Here is a 20036-nt window from a genome sequence, read left to right as displayed (position 1 = left end):
ATGAAGTGTGCGTAAAGGCTGCAGGTTCGATTTGTATTTCCCCAAATTCCACACAGTAGAACTAAACACGCTGAAAAAACAGAAGAAAAGGAAGTGAATTTTTACCAGTAAATCTGCTAGTATTTCAATGATTGCACTACAGTTCAAGAAGTATCAGAAATACATGACTGTTGGTGTCGATACACTTTGCCTGTAAAACACTGCTGTAGTGACGCATTCATTCATAACCAACATGAGAATCTGGTCTTACTGGAGTTGACTTCAGGATGAAGCGTGTTGACAGAGGTGTGCTGCTTGTTGCAGGTTGTGAACACACACACTCCTGGTAAGAAGGTGTGGCTCGGCGGACTCGGCCCAGCGTGGTCCGGAGGCATCAACAACCTCTCAGACACATACGGCGCCAGCTTCCTGTAAGTTCAGTTATCCTCTCGCTTCTTAATAAAACATTAATGCTTTGTTGAAAATAGCCATATCAAGAGGATTATATATGTCACATTTCTAATGATTTCATTTGTTTCCGACCGTGTGTCTGTGTCTGTGTCTGTGTCTGTGTGTGTGTGTGTGTGTGTGTGTGTGTGTGTTTCAGGTGGGTGAACACACTGGGCATGGCTGCCCTGCAGGGGATTGATGTTGTCTTGCGTCACTCGTTCTTCGACTATGGATACACGCACCTCGTGGACCAGCATTTTAACCCTTTACCAGTGAGTCTTTCTATTTCCGTTGAACAGGGATGGCAGTAATAATCTCACACCGTGACCTGAGACGTCCCGTGACGTCCCGGACCTTTTTCTGGTCCCGGATTGGCACTTCTCGCTCTTTCCCGTGGGAGCTATTAGCTGAGATGAAAGGCGTTTAGTGGTGATGAGTGGTCAGATGAGGGGGCGAGATGCCGTGTAACCTTAGCCCTTTATCAGTCGCCCAGGACAGTGTCAGTGCTCCCCTCAACCCCCCATCACAAATGTGTGCTTCTCTGTGTGAGACGGTTGGGCCGGTGAGAGATCTGCAACCGGAGATTTTGATACGCGGGCATGTTTGTAAAATAGCCTGCGATGCTGTGCAGAGCGGAGCTGGAATTATACAAGCTACAGCTTTGTGTGAATAATTCAATACACACTGTTTTTATTAGCAGTTGTTTGATGTATGAGGCTGAAAATGTTTCAACACCTCGTACGTGAATAATGTTCAGTCTTTAACAATAGCCCTTGCCTGGTAAATTGTTTAAAGAGAGGTACATTTTCGCCTTTTTCTGTGTTGAGCAACGTTCACTTTGCTGAAAAAGGTGAGCGCGAGGAGGTGTTAAAATACCGCCGTGAGCCAAGTTCATGGAAAAAAAAGATTTATTAAGTTCATAAAAAACAGTTTATATCAAACGGAGGCACAACAGGGGCGAGAGGCCTGCACTAATGACATAGATAATAAATCATAGTTTGTAAAATAAAGGAGAAAGTTGATGAAGTTGCTTCTTAGTTTGGAGAATTACCTGCTAGAATGAGGATTGGCAATCAAGAAAAAGATGACACTTTGACCTACTGATGTTATTGGGATTGCTAATTAATTAGTTCTAATAAATCAGACTATAATTCTTCAATGAAGGCTTCATTAGTCCCCTCTGGAAACTCACTCTTTCCTCTGTTCACCTATGAGATGTGGAGCTCTCCAGTTGCCTGCACCGTTCCTCCCTGTTTGTCTCCGTGTTATTTTCTGGGAATGGCGACCTCCCGCTAGCATCACAATGCTTTTAACATGGCTGGATGTCTGAGAGCTGCACCAGCCTACCTGCTGAGAGAATTCACTGCAGGCCCGGCCTGTCTTCTGCAGGGGAAATTTACGGCTTGGCCCCTTCCCCTGTGGGACGACTCTTCTAGCATCCAGTCAAAGCAATCTACAAGGACTTTACCACTTTGGTCGTGTTGTTTCACCCCCGAATCCCCTCACTCTTTTCTTTTTTTCTGGTCTTTTTGTCATAATATTTCCGTTTTTGAAAGTTTTGTGTTGTTTTCACACCACATGTGCCATCTATTCCCCTCCAGAGGAGGGTCATAAATCTGAAAATTGATGGATTGTCTTGTTGGAGATTCACTTTTTAAGGTACAAAAATCAGTCTGGCTTAACGCAAAGAGATAATGCGTCTGTGTGGCAAGAAGAAATATATTTTTTTTTCAAACTTAAAGCAAAGTTGTCGCACTGGAATGTGCATACAATTTAGCCTGTTCGTAATGGTCCCTCGTGGTTTTGTACAATACAAACGGTGCACGAAGCGGCTGTTCTTATTTGAAGACGATTTCCTGTTTTTATTTTTCACAGCTGTTTTCTGTTTCTAATTTTATGAGAAGTCCAATTAAAGCATGCGGCAGATTAAAGATTAAAGACTCTTAACGTCTTCGGGGGTCGAGTTGAATGAAAAACACTGAAATATTATACGCCCTGACAGATGTAAAGTTCTGGGACTTTAGACTTACATTGCTAGATTTACAGATACGAGGTTCATCCAAGCAGCCTGACTCTCATTTGCCCGATTTAGTCAAACATAAAATTCTAATTGTTGATTTCCATATTACCTCCACCTCTGTGCAGCTAGAGTTTTATTGGCCTGCGGTGTGTTTTCCGACATTACTGATGTACTCATGCCGGCCGTTCCTCCGATCTTATCTATCATATCTTTGTTTATGCATCAGTTTAGGTTTGATGTTTGTCTCTGAAGGGAGAGTCTGGGCCAAGAGAGAAGTGATTAAAAACAAGGAGACAGCAGGCACCCACACAGGAAAATAGGAAAATGGGTAAAACCACTGATGATCCAGGATCTCAGCTGATGTTTCTCAGCAAGACAGAAATAGTATTAGTTTTCACCAGTTTTGGCATGTCAGGTGCCAATTGAAATTATATGTGATACTCTGTTTTGTTTTTCAAACAGAAAGAGAGACGATAGTGTCACTCCGACCACGTTTCACCTTTCAAAAAAAATAAAAAAATAAAAGGAAAAAATCTCCAGACTCAGAGCTGTTCTGTGTTTCATACACTATGTAATAATCACAGATCATAGTTCTGGCCATACGTCCATCCAGCCATCCCTCTGGCCGTGACCAGCACTATACTGTTCTATACTGTGCTCTGCTTCTTCGATGCCTTGGCAGCAAATTAAGTTAAAGCCTGCGTGGAAAAAAGAAGCCCTTAAATGTTGCCATATGCAGGATTGCATGGGAACTTCCTGAGGAACACATGTTGTTCTGGGTCTCTCAGAGAGGTGTTGAGTCTGTGTAGTCTGTGGAGTGAGAGTGGACCACTCAGCAGCCACCAACAGTTCCTGCTGTAGAATAATATTTTGTGAAAATGTCACATTTCAGACCTGTCAGCTCTGAACGGGGTGGAGGCTGTGAGATATAATATGGCGTGTTACATGTGACGGACAGTTCCGGCTAAACGACCGGTGCCAAAGTGCTCATGTGTTTGAAATGGGAGGAGTTTCAGGACTAAATTGCGATTAACACATTATGAAAGTAATGAAACATACAATTAATTTTGTGTTGGTTTTCATTACCTGTGGAACTTGAAAAACTAAATAATAGATAAATGTTGCCTACTCTAATGCTCATGACTAAGGAGAGTCATGCTAAGGAAGTCACTTCATGCTGAAAGAACATCAGTTGGTGTGTGTGTGTTTCTCTTGCAGGATTACTGGTTCTCTCTGGTCTTCAAGCGTCTGGTTGGTCCCAGGGTCTTAGCTGTGCGGGTGGCTGGACTGCAGAGGAAGCCTCAGCCGGGACGAGTCATACGAGACAAACTGCGGATCTACGCTCACTGCACCAGCTACTACAAGTACGTAACTTTGGATCAGTTTTCAACCTGCGAGTGTGCAGCTTACTTTCTTTCTTTCTTTTTTTTATTTTCTTCTTTTGAGGTTGACAGTTGACAAAGCACACATCCTTATCGCCACTCGATGAAGTGTAGTCATACTCAGGAGGGAACCTCCTTGAAGATTTAAACAGAAAACAGACGTCTCGAGCATTTTTAACTGCCCGTGTCTTCCTGCAAGCACCTGAGGCGCAGTGTCTTTGGGGGATGAACTGAATCCCCAGCCAAGCCCATTCAGCTTCCCATAAATAAGCAGGTTGCAGACACCCGCTCATTCACGGCTCAGAGCCTATAAAACTTAACGGGTATCACTTATCAGGTGTGTGGGTTCGTTCTCTCTGCCGTCAAAGAGCCGCTGAAAGGCGTGCGAGGCCTTCATCCCGTCTCGGATTGGCTGTAGGGGGATATTTGAGGGGGGAGGGGGAGGGACAATAAGGCAGTCTATGCCGGGAGGAGATGAAGAGTGCCACCGTGGCCTGTTCAAGGTTATCGTTTAACCCAGGCCGGCGACTGTCAGCACCAGGCTAGGCTTACACCCGCGCTCCAGACAGGGCTCGTTTACAGGAGGAGCATCTCCGGCAAATTAATAGAGTAGACCATAATGCCAATGGGCAAATTAAATAAAAAAAAAAATACATAAATAAAATCAGACATTTAAATGAAAGCATACAGAGTTAAAAGCACGCTCTCATTGAGTGTGCACGCAGACATGGTCTGTGAAGGATGCATGTCTCACTGCAGTACGCATGGGTCTCTTCCTCATAGTCGAACTGGAAAGTGCAAATTTAGCAATTTTTTACTTAAAAATAACAAAAAAATGTTAAATTAAACAGAGAATTAATTCGTGGTTCAAACAATTGGATAAATATATTTTTTTTCCATTTATTTGTTTAATACATTTCCATTGTTTTTATTCTTTCCTCTGATGACCACACGTCACAGTTCCTAGCGAGTGTCGTCCCTCAGCCGCCTGCTGTGCGGTGAAGCCGGGAATAAATGAAATGCCCACAACATGCAGCAGCTCCACTCATGATATCAATCATCTGAGGATTCATGAGATCAGACAGCGAAGCACCAAAGCGGCCCCTCTTCAATCTAAAGCCACTTCAGTTGTCATAATTTCTGCCACTTTACGGTGAAAGCAGTCGCTCCTTAAGTGGACAAACCGCTGCAGTCCCGGCGGTTTGACTGTACTGGGTTAGACAGCGAGGAACATAAATGTGTCCGAGCAGTCGGTGGTTTTGGAAGTCTCTGCAGATTAGATATTTGTCTTCCACTGCCCTTTTACCCCTTTTAGTGGTTTGCGTGGCATTTTTTCACTTTCCAGCGATGCTCCGACTTCAAACGCCACCAACACATGTTTACGTTCCTGGTTTGGATCTCGAAGAAGCTCGTCATTGGAAAGGCCTGAGAGGTACTTATCTCTCCCTCCAGCTGAGCATCAGATCCATCAGTTGGAGTATCGCTCCGTGTTTCTCAGAAACTCCGGGAGTTTAACTCAGAGCCAAACACACAGTGTTTTTTTCACATGGTAAATACTGTATATTGAATATTAGAAACTTTGAACGGTTGTTGATGAAAATTCCTCACTGAGTAAATCGAAAATGTCGAAAGCAGCTGATGGCGGATACGTCGGGCAGACGGGCTTGCCCTGACCCCGAACACCATGGCTGACATGTGGTATTCACTACAGCTGTGTTGTCTTTGTGCTCATATCGGAGCTCCGATTAGATCTTATCATGTTTGTCTTCGCTGTCTCGCTAAGTTATTTACCTTTGACCGGCGTACCTCTCAAATTGTGTCCCCAGCGCTTTGCTCTAAGGAGAGGGACTCAAACACTGTTGTCTGTGTAACTCAAGAAGTGTTGCCCTTTGTGTTCACACCCTGTATCTGACCCTGCACCAGACAGCAGCAGGTTTTAATATCGGATACTGTACAAGCAGGCAGGTCTTTGCACCAGATAGTCTCCATCAGAATGATTTAAAAGATGAACTTTGATTCAGCTCAAGCTCAATATAGGGAATTTAATTTAATTTATGAGGAAGCATAACGTGCTATTTAAAGAAATTCCTTTTTTAAAACGCGCTTTATCTTGCTTTATTAATTTTCTGCAAACCCTTTGATCCAGATCCGATCAAGGACTTGCGGGTTTATCCTTTATCCTTCATGAGAGAAATATCAAAGATCTTTCTTCTCTTTGTAGTCATCTATAATTATAGAGAATTGTATTCAGCATGGCGACGTAATATACGCGACGCTCCGTCGACAGATGTGCAGAGGAGCCCGTTTCACTCCTGCTTTCTATGAATGCGGCAGGAAAAAAAAAATGATGTTTTTCCCGGTGTTCTCTTTTACGGCTGCAGTCACAACTACGTGAGGGGATCGATAACCATCTACATCATCAATCTCCATCGCTCGCGGAAAAAAATCAAGCTGGCGGGGACGTTACGCAACAAAACGGTCCACCAGTACCTGCTGCAGCCCTACGGCACGGACGGACTCAGAGCCAAGTCAGTAGTAGATCTCCCTCACACACACACTGAAGCACACACACACACACACATCCACGCAGGTATTAAGTCATTGTTTTCTGTCCAAACAACAATGCTGTCATCAGGTATCCTGTTCCAGTCATTTAAGCTAATCAAACAGCACAAACCCTCCGCAGAAAGACTCCGGTTACAACAGCTGCACAAGTCCTGTTGTAGCTTATATCAAATAAAAACAAAATCATCCTATTTCTCTTCCCATGATGCATATCTCAGTTTTTTCATTAAATAAGTTTTTCTGAAGGTTTCAGCAACTAAAAAATCAGAACAAGGGGGAAAAAAAAAACTGTGATAATGAACTTCATGAGTCCAGTCGTAATCGGGTTTTGAACAGTGGTCTTCAAAGAGCTGCACTGCTTCCATTTTATTTTTGTGTTATTTTGCTGTAGCAGAATATTGTGTGAACACCACAACACAAAGCATGCAAATATATAAGCTCATATACAAAAATATCCCCTTAAAATATATGTATTTTTTTCAGAAATCTATTTCCACTGAAGAGTGAAACATGAGGTCAACCTTTATTTTTATGTTTGCGGACCCTCATTCTTCAGTAAATCATACCGCTCAACTGAAAAGTCACTCTTCGCGGTGCAGATCTCCTCATAAAGCTCCACTGTGTTTTCGTGTCCTTGTTTGAATCCATTTTTATTACCTACAACAGATGGTTTATACAGGTTTTTTTTTTTCCCATTGTATTTTCATTTCCTCTTACCTCTCAGACTCGTTTTACCAACTATGCCATATTACACTTTATGTAACTCAGTCATATAATGCTTATTTCCTCAAAATGTCCCTAAAAATCAAAGGTTTACGGTTTCAGTCCCGTACTTTCTCCTTAAAGCCCGTGGCCTGTTATTCTGACTCAGACTTAAGCTCCCAATCCTGGAATAACAGTCTAATGAGTCAGGACCATGTGAGAGTGTGTCGGCCTTTGTGTTATACGATACCTGCGCACAGCCTTAATGGAGGCTCAGGCATGATCCTCCAATAACAGCGTAATGACGGAGGATGTTTTAGGTGTTAGAACAGGATTGCAAGGCAGTTAATAGTGGAGCGAGCTAACGATGTGCCTTTTTCTGGCCTTAAGTGCTTTCCTTTACCACAGGCAGCGCAGGGAAACTTTTTATGATGAATTCAGCAACACCAGATGTCTATAAATGTGTGTGTGTGTGGTGGGACTTTTTAAGGTTTTTAAGCCCACATATGTTGACGTGAGGCCGCGCCGTACAGTTTGATTCATAACTCTTCTTTATTAAACTGAATTTTATCTCATATTTTATGGAATTTGAGGTTGATGTAAAAACCTTTCCTGGCATTGATCCCGGTTCCGTGGTGAACTCCGAGCTCAAGGTGACTCCACTGTGGAGGCACAGTACGACGGGGCTTTCTCTGTCAGTCTTACATTTCATTTTTACTCTTACTTATTTTATTCAGACGAACACATGCATTAATGCATATTTGAGCAAGAAAATTCAATATACTAGTGATGATAATAATAATAATTTCCAGTTTGAAGACATTACAACTGCACACATGCAGCCCAAATGTCACAAATATGCTGGTAATATTAAAATACATTGAAATTTAAACATCAAATAATAAATGTAACATATAAATGGTAATCACAGAAATAAGGAAATAGAAAATTGTTTTTTCATCTGTTACTTTGTCAAAGCTGCTTATTTAATGTTGGTGGTGTTCTTTTACTCTCTTCGTGAAGAACTATTCCACATAAAAGACAAAAACAAGCTTGAGACACTTTCTTTGTATTATTGATTATATCTGTGTAGTTTTATGTTCATCGTCAGATCAATAAATGAATAAACAGGTTTGTTACTTGGTGTCTTTGAAATCTGTATTTTCCGTTTAATTCAGGGGTGAGACTCTTAAACCTCTAAGAAGTGGATCCCCGCAGCTTTCAAATACACTCATATTTTAACTTTGTAGTTTTGCACTGCAGAAAATCTCGATATTGGAATCTTGCAATAAAAGTAAATTTTCGAGAAGTGAATAATAAAATAACACGCTGGGCGCCTCTCACTGCAGAGCACTCATGTTGCTTTTCGGTCAACTAACCGCGGACACATGCCAAAAAGAGTCAGAATAGAGAGTTTATTCCAATATGGACTCCGTTATTGCGTTGGCGTTCTTGTGAAGTGTATTTTGGATGTGCTGTAGAAAAATTTTGTCTGGATGAATTTTATGTGGGGACACAGGTAACTTTGGGAAAAAAAAAACTGAACTAAACAGCCAGCAGTCAGTCCATCTCTAAAAGCCTGGCTTCTGTTTTTCCCTGCAATTCTGTGGCAGCAGCTCCCCCCAGTGTAGAACTGACAGAATCATAAACCCAGCTCTGAGTTTCATGCTTCAAGTGGGAGGCAAGGAACTCTTTTAAAATAAAGAGGCAGCCAGTTTTTTGTTGTTTTATTATTTTTTTTTTTTTACATTTTCTGACGCGGTCCATGTTTGCCTGCCTGGTCTCTGCAGACACGTCCAGCTGAACGGGGAGAAGCTGCTCATGGTGGACAACGAGACCTTCCCGGAGCTGAAGCCCAAGACTCTGAGAGCCGGGCGGACGATAGCCATGCCTCCCATGACCATTGGCTTTTATGTCATCAAAAACATCAACGCATACGCCTGTCGAAGATAACACTGGCTTTTTGTCGCGTGAGATAAAGGCCAATAGTCTCCAGTAAAAGAGAAAAAAAAAGGGAGAAATCTGCAATACCTGGAAATGAAAATCAGCCTCTTGAACTGTTTTTCAGAGGCAACTCTGGAACTTTTTGGCCAAATAACAAACAAAACATTTCTCTCCCTAGCTCTTCTTCCTGTTCCAACAAATACTTTGCCCAAAATAAAAAACAAAGGGCTGCACTGAACACTTTTCCTTTCTTTCCACTTCCAGTTTCTCAGATGTTACAAGACTTGGACTCATAATACTTGTTTTGTAACTTTGTTGTGACTTTTGTTTGTTGTTACAGAAATGCATTACCTAAGATTACCAGGTTCCTGGACTGAATGAAGCTACACTCTGTCTTTTTTTCTGGAGGTCATTTTACATGTTTTTTCTTTTCACATCTTATTTTTGTAAAGTTTCACTGACAAGGAAAAGAGAGGAAGGCCCTGCGTGTTCGGCGTCACTGAAATACACACCTGTCAGCTTCGGTTTGACCTGATCCGTTCCACAAGGAAAGAAAAGAAACGCCACAGTGCCTCCACACGCAGTGTGTGTGTGTGTGTGTGTGTGTGTGTGTGTGTGTGTGTGTGTGTGTGTGTGTGTGTGTGTGTGGTGTGTGTGTGTGTGTGTGTGTGTGTGTGTGTGTGTGTGTGTGTGTGTGTGTGTGTGTGTGTGTGTGTGTGTGTGTGTGTGTGTGTGTGTGTGTGTGTGTGTGTATGTGTGTCTGTTGATAAAGCTACTGATGTGTCCGTACAGTCTTTTGTACTTGCCAGTAACTTGTGCTACTTTTCTTCAGCTGGCTAATCCTCGGATTTAAACTCAAACTTGCCTCTTTTTTTTTTTTTTCTTTTTCTTTATAAATCCGTCCAATTTTGTGTTTTTGTTGCAAATTCCGAATGAAGTACAGAGTATGAAAACCAGGATGTGCTGTACTGACAAAGCTAAAGAACAATGTGAACCTGTCCATCACGTCATCTGAGTCCTGCAGTTCAATCCTTCAGGTGTGTCTGAACATATCTCATTGATAAAACATTGTTATAAGTTTTTAATGCTGCTAGGTCTCTATTGTACTAAATATACATTACATAGTTTACATTATTTTGTACAGATTTACTATTGTGCATTATTGGATAACAATTTGATTTTGTATATAAAAAGATATGATTTAGGCTTGATATGTTGAATTACATACACTATATTATTAATTTATATGATAAAATACATGGCTTTATCTTTATATTTTTTAATATCAAAAGTCCAGTTTTGTTAGTGGTACTAATTTCCCAACTCTAAAGTAAAAGTCAAAGCATGAATAAGGTCATGTATTCACGAGACAATGAGATGACCGAGAGACACAAAAGATCATCAAAAGAAATGACAAAAGATGCTTTTTGTTTCTTGTACTGACTGATATCAATCTGTTATTTTACGTTAGACGTCATAATAGTCATTTTGACGAGGTTATTTAAAATTTGACTTGTTATTCCATTCGCTAAAACCACTCACTGAGAGGGATTGTTTCTCGCGGAGATTTGGCCGCGTTGCTCTGAATTGACACGAACGGGAAGAATGCAGACGCCGCTCAGCTTTTTACATGACGGAGGAAGAGCGAGAGCAGGTTCAGTGTCTGAACATGCTAAGAAAAAAGGAATATTTATCCTCTGAATGTGTTTATACATAATGTAGAGATGTTCATATTTGTTTTTGGAGAGCATTATTTTATTATGTAAAGTGTGCCTATATTATTTTTTCTTAAAAAAAAGTTTACAATGATTATAAACACAAATACCAAATAAAATGTGTGTTCTGGATATTCTTTTGGGAAGATGATCAGTGCCGCATGCCACAGTCTGCGTTTTAATTCCAGTGTTTTAGCGCTATAAGCAGGTCAAAAGATTGCCTGTAAACTCATAATGCCACATACAACAGAGGATTTGGGAGCAAATTCTGCAGAAACAGCTGAGTCCCATCATGTGAAGTGACACACTGAGCGGTGGAAACATCCAGCGTTGCAACTCAGATGTTAGACAATAATCACAAGAATCATGACTCAAATTGTATAATTGTATTGAAGGTTAAAAAAAAAGGCCAAGACCATTTTTGCAAAGTAAAGACGAGAAAGTACAAATCTCTGTGGTCAAATATGGATTTATTTATTTATTTATTTTTTTTTTTTTACTTTGAGTGAAATAATATTCCTGGCCTCTAAATGTGGGAACAGCTGTTCATGGTGTTTTCAGGGGGAAAGTGCTGTTCTGTGACCGCTGAGGGGAAACATGAAGCTCAGACTCCAGGTTTGGCTCAGACGTAAAGCCGAGGCTCTCTTGGCTCGGTGTTTACTGACACACAAACAACTGGGATCTGCTCTGTTAGGCTCACGCAGGAGGGAGCTGAAGATCTGGATTCTGCAAGCCTGCTCATTCCAGTGCTTATTATTCAACTGATTTCTGCTTTGATGTTTCTTCAAAACGACCCATCAGCACTGGCAGACCCTCAGCTCCCACCATCCAAAACACACACCTTTAATTACTATTTCACTTTAAGGTCCATTCACGCAAAATAAGCTTTTATGCGCGAAGCCCAGAAGTGTTTGTTAGCATGAGCTGGCTTCTCGCGTGCGGTTTGTTTCAAGTTGACATGTATGAAGAAAAGCAGGCTCATTAACACCTGGCTGATTTCATCTGGGATCTGCTGAAGAGGAAAATATTATTCATTGTACCATGGTGGCCTCACATGTACACACATTTCGATGAATATTCAAACACGTTTTCTTTTTTGAAGCACAGTGAAGCAGAGCAGACGCGTTGAGGTAAAGGAAGATAGCTAAAACTGACTTTGGATGCACATTCTTAGTGAATTTACCGAGGCTTCGTTGAACTTTCTGACATCTCGGGATCTTATCGACGCCAAATCCATGGAAATGGATTTGTTTAGCCAACCTTGCCTCGTATAAACCTTCACCTTGTGATAATAACTGCCGAGCATCTCTTCCGCTGACAATCTCTAACGGTGTTGTGATTTTCGGAGGAACCGCTCGGCGTTTGGCCACTTCTGCGTGACACTGTCTCCTTACTGGAGGGAGCCGCTGCCTGGGCCTGCCGAACACTGTTTATACTCACAGATCCATTCTGAGACATGCAAGCCCCCCCTGCCCTGTTAGCAAACACTGAGGATTTCATGATGTTTACTCTGTATATACAGGAGTCAGCTTAAATAAGACTCCCATGAACGCTAGATCCCCAGAAAACTGATGGACTAGATTAGACTTTGGCCCACAAAGTAAAAACTCTTGGCATTTTGGGCCATTTTGACCCAAGCAAGGTTAATAAAACATAAATATTTAGGCTTCTATGAGGTTCTTTTCTCTGCTCAGAGGCCAAGCATACCGTCCGTGCAGAATATTATGATATAACACAGATTTGTTGAAACCATCAAAACATTCTGGTAGAAACAGCCTGGTGTTTAGCGAATGTGTTGGAGTATTTGTACCATAAATGTGATGTACAATACACAGCAAAATGTTTAAAACAGGGTTATTATAGCTTTTCTCTCAAATTTAAAGGGTTTTCTGTTGCGTTTCTTAACAAGAAGTTTTCCTGAGAGGTATCAAAAACCTCATTTGAACCTTATCATTGACAACACTTACACTACATAAAATGTACGATATCTGACACGAGATGTGACAAAGTTTGATCAGCTGAGTCAACATCCACAAAAAAATGTTACATTTTCCAACATTTTTGTGTTTGTGCTTCAAGTTCCTCTACACTGATGCTGATCGGGGTCAAATTTTGACCCTTTTGGTTGAGATGGATTTAAAATGGGTTGATGCAGATCACGTCAAGGAAACAGATAAAATGTTTTACGCCATAGTTTTACTAAAAACCCAGAAAACACACTTTATTGGTCTCTAAAACATGAAACAATGAATATTCCACCTTATTTGTTTCAAATGTAATTATGTATTTAACAGTTATGAACCATTAAAGAATCATTTTTTAAATTTTCCAAGACTCAATACTGTAGATTAAAGTGAGATTTTTTTTTATTTTTTAAGGTGTGTATAGTTCAAATCAGAGATAGAGGGTGAAGGATCGCCTTCTCGGAAATCAGAAAGGCCTCTAATCTGAACTGTGAGGCTGCATTCCACAAATACCGAGCCGCTCTCGTGAGCGCAGCCTCCCGGTCATGTGGCCCACTTTCTGGGCATCGGCACATGACTTTTTCGTGCCTCGCTGATCATCGCGCCGCTGGAAGGAGAAATCCGGTGAAAAGAGCGACAGAACGCGGTGGGAGAGCCCGTCCAGGGGCGGCGTCGCGGCGTTCATGTGTCGCTTTTTGTGCGTTTGCGGTTTGAGCGCAAACTTCCTGTCAAGCGTCGCCGTCACATGACGGCGCCGTGGAGCCGCGGCTACTGCGCAAGGGAGGAAGCAGGCTGAGTGTGTGTGTGTGTGTGTGTGTGTGTGTGTATGTGTGTGTGTGTGTGGAGAAACCTGCCGTGCAAATGTCCACAATCTCGAACAGAGCTGAAGCGTCAGACTGAAGCGATGCTGGGATCAACCGGCGCTCAAAACCTACAGTAAGTGTTTGAGACGCGTAAAAACTGTGCGTCTTTTTTTTTTCTGTGTGCGTGGAGGAAGTTTCAGTTTTGATCTGTAACTTTTACAGAGCGGAATGAAAACAGAACACAGCTATGTAATGTTCATTGTGAAAGAAGTGGGTCACAGCCGGTTAAAGTGATCCAGTCCAGTAAGAGAGTCTGAAGCGCGTTTGGGTGATTTGTGCTTCAGCGATTGCGCTGCGCAAATAACAGATCAGGCTTAAAGTCTCTGCTGGGTCTTCTCCACCTGATGGAGGAAGATGTTTGTAGTCTGGTTGAGGGTAGCTGAGCTGTGGACACCAAGGAAAGTCAAGATTTCTCTTTCCCACAACTTTTTGTTAATTTCACAATAATTTTGAAATAAATAAATAAAGTTTGATTTGATTTCACCAGCTTGTCATTGAAATAATTACTTTTCTTTTATCAAACTTAATAAACTCAAGAAAGATTTACTCAGTCTGAATAGTCATGTAATTACTTGAACACAGTTCTTGTTTTGTTAAGACTTGAAAATCATTTTCCTATTTTCAGTCCGTAAATCCACATTGCAACCACGTCTTTCCTCATGAATGTCTGTCAGTCTTTGCAGCCTGATGTAGAGGATCGGTCGGAGTGAATCAGGCGCCGCAGTCAAACAGAGATGAAGTGCTTCTTGATCACCAGCGAACAATCCGAGGTCCTCTTCTACTGGACCGACCAGGAGTTCCAGCAGAACATCCAGGAGAAGTATGGAGCCTCTCAGGAGGAGGGCCACGGGGTACGGAGCCACAACACAGTCTCTCTCATCAGTCTCTCTGCTGTAGTTCAAATGTGTCCTATCTTGTATTTCTATTTCTTGTTGGAACGTTCAGCTTCCAGCCTTTGAAGACAGCATCAGCACCCAGTTTGCCCCCATCATCATTTCCTTCAGCACCGTGCTGGAACAGCATAGCGACAACTACACCTGCTTCACCACGGAAAACAACCACACCTACGTCCTGCATCAGGTCAGAGCTGCCCCCTGAAGGACACACGCTTCTCAGAACATTTGATCAATAAGTTTTCCCAAATTTTATTTCAAACTGTAAAGCTTCTGTATTGATTAGACCTAAACTGAAATCCGTATTTACAAGAACAAAGTCCTCAGCTTAGAAGTTTAAATTGAAAATATGTCATTTGGACTTTAATTGACCTTGTTTTGAGGATTTTAATGCAGTAATGGCTGTGACCTTTCTCTCAGTGGAGCATGACTTTTGTCATGTGAGTGTAGTTAGGGAATCAAACCCATCTCTGTCCTCCTGCAGCACATGATCCACTCCCCAGTGCAGAGACTGGACACATTTCAGCTCCGCTTCGCAGCCTTTTGACCCTGAGAGAACATGAGTGTGTACCATCGTGCATACATCTCGCTTATTGTGCGTCCCCAGTTCGATGAGTGTCTGTACATCGCTGTGAACGGAGACGGCGAGGAGAAGGAGGACGACCTGCGCAGGAAGATCTACGTGATGAAGAAGATGACCGAGGTGCTGTTCGGCATGGTCACCCTCAGTGGAACGCTCTTGAAAAAAGAGTAAGGGGCACTACCAGACTCTTCTGCTGCACCGTTTCGCTTTTGGGCCTGAGTGTGAAGGCACGGCGGTGTTGTGTGTCGCCAGGTTGCGTCCTCAGGACACGGAGCAGCGGGCGAGGCTGTGGACGCGTCTCCAGGGCCTGCTGGAGACGTACAGCAGCCTGCGGGAGAACGACCAGAGCTTCCTGGTGGAGGTGGAGTCGCCTTTTTTCCCTGTTAAATATGAATAAAGTAGCTTGATTTTTTTTCCTCACATGTTTAAGAGGTATTAGATAAACAATGGAAGCCATACAAACTTTTCCATCTTTCATTGCAGATCTCTTGATTTTTCACTGAAGCCCTGAATAGATGCAGTTCAACTGTCATGCAGTGATTTATATTTTTTAAACACTAGATGGCAGAAACAACAAGACATATAGTTGCTTAATCTTCACAGGGAGCATATATGGTTTTGTTTACCTCCTGTTTATATGATCGTTTTTGTGTTCGGCTTTGTTTATTAATGATAAGGTTTACAGTTTTAATCCTAAATGCAAGAAATGTAGGAATTGTAGCCTTATAGCTCATTTCGTGCCTGTAAACCTTTTAAAAAGGCTGTGTTCTGAGCCAGGCACAAATAAAAAAAAAACAGTTATTTCTCCATTACTTAAAAATGTAATGAGGAAATTGACCTTTTCACTGGAACAAGATGAAACATTTTTCTCCTTTTTCCAGTGAAATGGGCATTTGCAGAGTAAATTAATGAGTTATACCTCATTCTTCAGGCTCAAATCATTTTTTCTTCCCTGAATGCGAGCATTTCCCATCCAGTGTTGCGTTTGTGTTTTTGATTCCTTCTACTTTCACAGTTTGAAGTCGTGAAAATTAACATTCCCTTCCCCTTGTCAGGCGGTGGAGAGGCTGATCCACCCCACGCTGTGCGAGCAGTGCATCGAGTTCCTGGAGCGGCGTTTAGTTCAGCAGCTCAACAGCAGTGTGGAGCGAGCCGGGGAGGAAGTGCTGCACGCCTTCATCCTGGTTCACACCAAGCTGCTCGCCTTCTACTCCAGGTACACGCCTGCTGGAAACCAGCCCTGCACACTTCCTCATTTCAAACGCCATAAGTACGCCGCGTCTGTGCCTGTTCCTTTCTTTCCAGCCGTAATGCAAGCACGCTCACCACCTCCGATCTTCTTGCCCTCATCATCATGGTGCAGAATATGTATCCTAGCAACGTAGACTTGGACGACCAAAGTGCCGAGGTACGAAATGCTGATAACTGCTCAACCACGCAAGCCCAACGTGTAATTATTGAGCTTTTTCTGTCTTGGCGCAGGATGCGGAGAGCACATCAGGCTCTGGTCCTGAAAGCTTTTACACCCCAGAGCCGTCCTCGAGTGACGGGAACTCCAGCAGTTCAGGTGGGTCAAGCGGCTCAGAGAGTGCAGGACTATTAAGTGTTTTTTCTCTTTTTCACAAGGCTCAACACAGTAGGTGATATTCAGAAGGATACCAGTGGGTTTGCTTCAGAATAATGAGCATGAGAGATGCTCGTATTATCAGCTGCACCCAAACCGAGAGATGCTCAGTCAGGACAGTGTGACTGAGTTGGTGCAGCTGATGGGATGAAGTGAATCTTTCGGCACCGATGCCGCCAGGATGCTAAATATATAGAGTGACTTCTTTCGACTATATTGCAACAGTTGGTTTTGTAACAAAAATGTTGAGTAATCTCCTCAAGTTTGCTCATTTTTTTGGTGTGTGTGTGTGTGTGTGTGCTACCAGAGAGGCCAGTGAGGGGAAACACTCCTGTGTTTGAGTTTGTGGACCCAGACGTCCAGGTGAGGAGACATTCTGAAAGCGACGCAGACGTCCTGCTTCAGTCTGAGTAACTCGTGACTGTGACGTCCTCAGATGGCAGAGGACCCCCTGCACACTCTGGACGCCAGCCCACCTGACCCCTCCACCCCTCGCAGGGTCTTCCTAGAGGTCTCCCTCAGAGATGGGCTGTATCCCATGATGCCTCACTCTATGTACTGTCTCCCACTGTGGCCGGGGATCACACTGGTGCTGCTGACTAAGGTTTGTTCTAACTCAAAGCAAGGCTTCCTGCTCTGACGGTTTGTGTAGCTTATTTAACACATTTTGCGTTTGTCTCTGTCAGATTCCCACCAATGCAGTGGCCATGTCCGTTTATAAGTTTTTGGAGGCTTTCGCTAAGCTGGAGAAGCGCTTAAGCGAGATTCAGGGAAGTTCGGCGGCCAGCCGAGGCCAGCAGACGATCCACGAAATCCGCAGCAAGCTGGATAAATTCGTCAAAGCACTGGGGCAGAGTGAAATACAGGTGAGGGCTGTACACGAACAGAGGTCGTGTCATGTTGATAACCCCAACCCAAGACATTGAGTTTGAAGTGGAATTGTTTTGTAAAATTACGTCTTAATGGCCTGAATCTTGCATGGTGCTTTATTAGTTCCACAAGTCGTAAATAATAATAAGTTTAATCATTATACCAACTGTGAGTGATTGTATTCCTGTGTTGGATTTTTGAATGCAGACAGTTAAAATTCCTCTTTGATGTTCTGTCCAGGCTGCACAGTTACAAAATGCCTGGAGTGAGTTCAAGAGTAAAGCCTTTGGTCGGGGAGGACCTGGCTTCACCACAGAGTAGGTCTGCTGCAGCCCCCTGCTGGTCCGCCGGCCTCACAGCCCGGCGGGAGGCCCGTCCCTCTCAGCCGACCTTCCTGTGTTGTTTTTTTTTGTTTTGTTCCAGCCTCATCCCCTGCTGTAACAATATGAAGACCCAGCTGTGTGGTGTGTACCGACAGTGTTTCCTCGCCGAGTCTGGACCGTCGGACATCAGCCGCCGTCTCTCCCCCGGTCTGCAGGAGCGAGCTCAGACCATGGTGCAGTGTGTATCAGCCAAGTGTCACGTTCCTCATCTCTCGTGTCACATATTTCAGAGCTGAATGATTTGTTAGTGGAAATATCATATCACTCCTTAACTAAATGCTTTATTTATGTCTTTTTTTTTTCTTTTTCTTTTTTTTTGTTCCCACATCTGTGCAACTCCAGAGAGAAACTTGTGGACTGGAAGGAATTCCTCTTGGTGAAAAGCAAAAGAAACATCACTATGGTGTCATATCCTGTTGACTTCTCTTTAAAGTGCATGTATTTTAAAAGACATATTTTAAGTGCGACGTGTTGTTGTTTACCTTGACCCTGACTATCTCACTTACCTGGATGATTTTCCCGGCCTCGTCCATTTCATCTGTGTGGACCGGTCCACCGGCCGAATGATCGCGCCGTCGCTCAACATCAGTGAACGCACCACGTCTGAGCTGGGGAAGGGACCTGTGGCTCAGTTTATCAAAAGCAAGGTCAGCACAGCACCAGCTGCAGGAGTTGAGGGAGTTTTTCACCAGTTGAATACGAAATGATTAAGATTTGTTTTATTTTTGCTTGTTTCTTTGTCCTTCGTGTCTCGCAGGTGTGGAGCCTGGTCCGTACCACACGGAGCTACCTTCAGAAGGGCCACTCCACGGTCACGCTGCGCGATGGAGATTTCTACTTCTGCTACTTCCTCTGGTTCGAGAATGAAACGGTAACTTCCCGCTCCGTCGGGGTTCTGACCCGCTGCTTTAAATGCTGGGCTGACGTGCACCGTGGGATCTGATCAGGGCTACAAGCTGGAGGCAGGAGACATCCCCGTCCTGCCAGACGACTCCGCACCCATCGGGATGCTCGCCTGGGATTACTACAGGTGAACGGTCTGGCACGACACAGAGGTGGATGAGGGAGGGAAAAAAAAAAAGTGTGTATCCCTGACCGAACCAGGTGATGTGTCCTCCAGGAAGCTGCTCCGATACTACAGTAAGAACCACCAGGGCGAGGCTGTGAAGTGCTACGAGCTGCTGACGGTCCACCTGGGGGTCATCCCCTCCGAGATCATCCTGCAGCACTGCAGACAGCTGGCCAGCAAACTGTGGGAGCCTTCGCGCAATCCTCTGCTGTAGCCACACACACACACACACACACACACACACACACACACACACACACACACACACACACACACACACACACACACACACACACACACACACACACACACACACACGCATGCCCACACACTCCAGAGGAGATCTGGGTCAGAGTAGCAAAGGTTCATATTTGTTGTGATGCCTATAAGATGGAAGAAACAGATTTGTCACTCTCAGTAGGTGCACTGCGTATTCTTCCACTGCAGCTCTGAAATTCCTGATTTGAAGCACTTAACACTTGATCAGCAGTATTGAACACCGATTGATACCGATTTAGGTTTTTTATTGTTTTTTTTTTTTATCAAGGATTTCACTTTGCCCTTGTATTATATCTTTAAATATACAAAATCACCTATTTTGCATTGAAGTATTGCTTCAGATGTATATAATTAAGCTGTGTATTTTTATTCACTTTTGGAAAATCGCTCAACTTTATTTATAAATTGCAATTCATAGTTATTTGTAGAAATGCAGATTTTTCACGACTTTGTCCTACCGTGTGTGAATGAATAATGCAACAACAATCATCCTGTCTATTTTAATAGAGAATGTTCAGTTGGAATAAATAAAAAAAAACATACAATAGTAATCTTTCACTTTTTCACCCAGCATACATAAACAGACTTTAAACCGCAGAAACATTGTTTTTCTCTTGCAAAACACAATCCATCACTGAGCGCGTTCCTTTGCGAAGGTAAAAATTTCACCCATGTGACGAAGTGGCTAAACATGTAACAGCTGCTGATTTAACGAGGTCATTGAATTAGAATGAGGAATAGTCAAGTTAGC

General features: G+C 43.0%; 2 protein-coding genes across 2 annotated transcripts in view; both read left to right on the top strand.

Annotated features, from left to right (window-relative positions):
- The window catches only part of hpse2 (heparanase 2), a 46763-nt gene extending 37627 nt beyond the window's left edge, over positions 1 to 9136 (top strand). The window contains exons 8-12 of the mRNA XM_030106672.1: positions 304 to 410; positions 587 to 701; positions 3668 to 3813; positions 6213 to 6359; positions 8889 to 9136. Coding sequence (XP_029962532.1) covers positions 304 to 410; positions 587 to 701; positions 3668 to 3813; positions 6213 to 6359; positions 8889 to 9051 — 678 coding nt within the window. The 3' untranslated portion in view covers positions 9052 to 9136. The remainder of the gene's footprint in view (positions 1 to 303; positions 411 to 586; positions 702 to 3667; positions 3814 to 6212; positions 6360 to 8888) is intronic.
- A 4302-nt stretch (positions 9137 to 13438) lies between these two features.
- Positions 13439 to 19799, top strand: hps1 (HPS1 biogenesis of lysosomal organelles complex 3 subunit 1). The gene is made up of 19 exons (XM_030106466.1): positions 13439 to 13657; positions 14259 to 14435; positions 14530 to 14664; positions 15085 to 15227; positions 15313 to 15421; positions 16116 to 16276; positions 16366 to 16468; positions 16543 to 16627; positions 16992 to 17047; positions 17121 to 17288; positions 17371 to 17550; positions 17795 to 17871; positions 17978 to 18115; positions 18280 to 18345; positions 18440 to 18584; positions 18695 to 18808; positions 18885 to 18967; positions 19058 to 19234; positions 19329 to 19799. Exons 2-18 carry the CDS (start codon positions 14319 to 14321, stop codon positions 19218 to 19220), a joined length of 2043 nt encoding a protein of 680 aa, XP_029962326.1. The 5' UTR covers positions 13439 to 13657; positions 14259 to 14318; the 3' UTR covers positions 19221 to 19234; positions 19329 to 19799.
- Positions 19800 to 20036: the final 237 nt, after the last annotated feature.

Source organism: Salarias fasciatus, chromosome 13 (genome assembly GCF_902148845.1).
Source record: "Salarias fasciatus chromosome 13, fSalaFa1.1, whole genome shotgun sequence".
Classification (NCBI taxonomy): Eukaryota; Metazoa; Chordata; class Actinopteri; order Blenniiformes; family Blenniidae; genus Salarias; species Salarias fasciatus.
The sequence above is the reverse complement of the archived record's forward strand: the minus strand, read 5'-3'. Positions and strand labels throughout refer to the sequence as shown.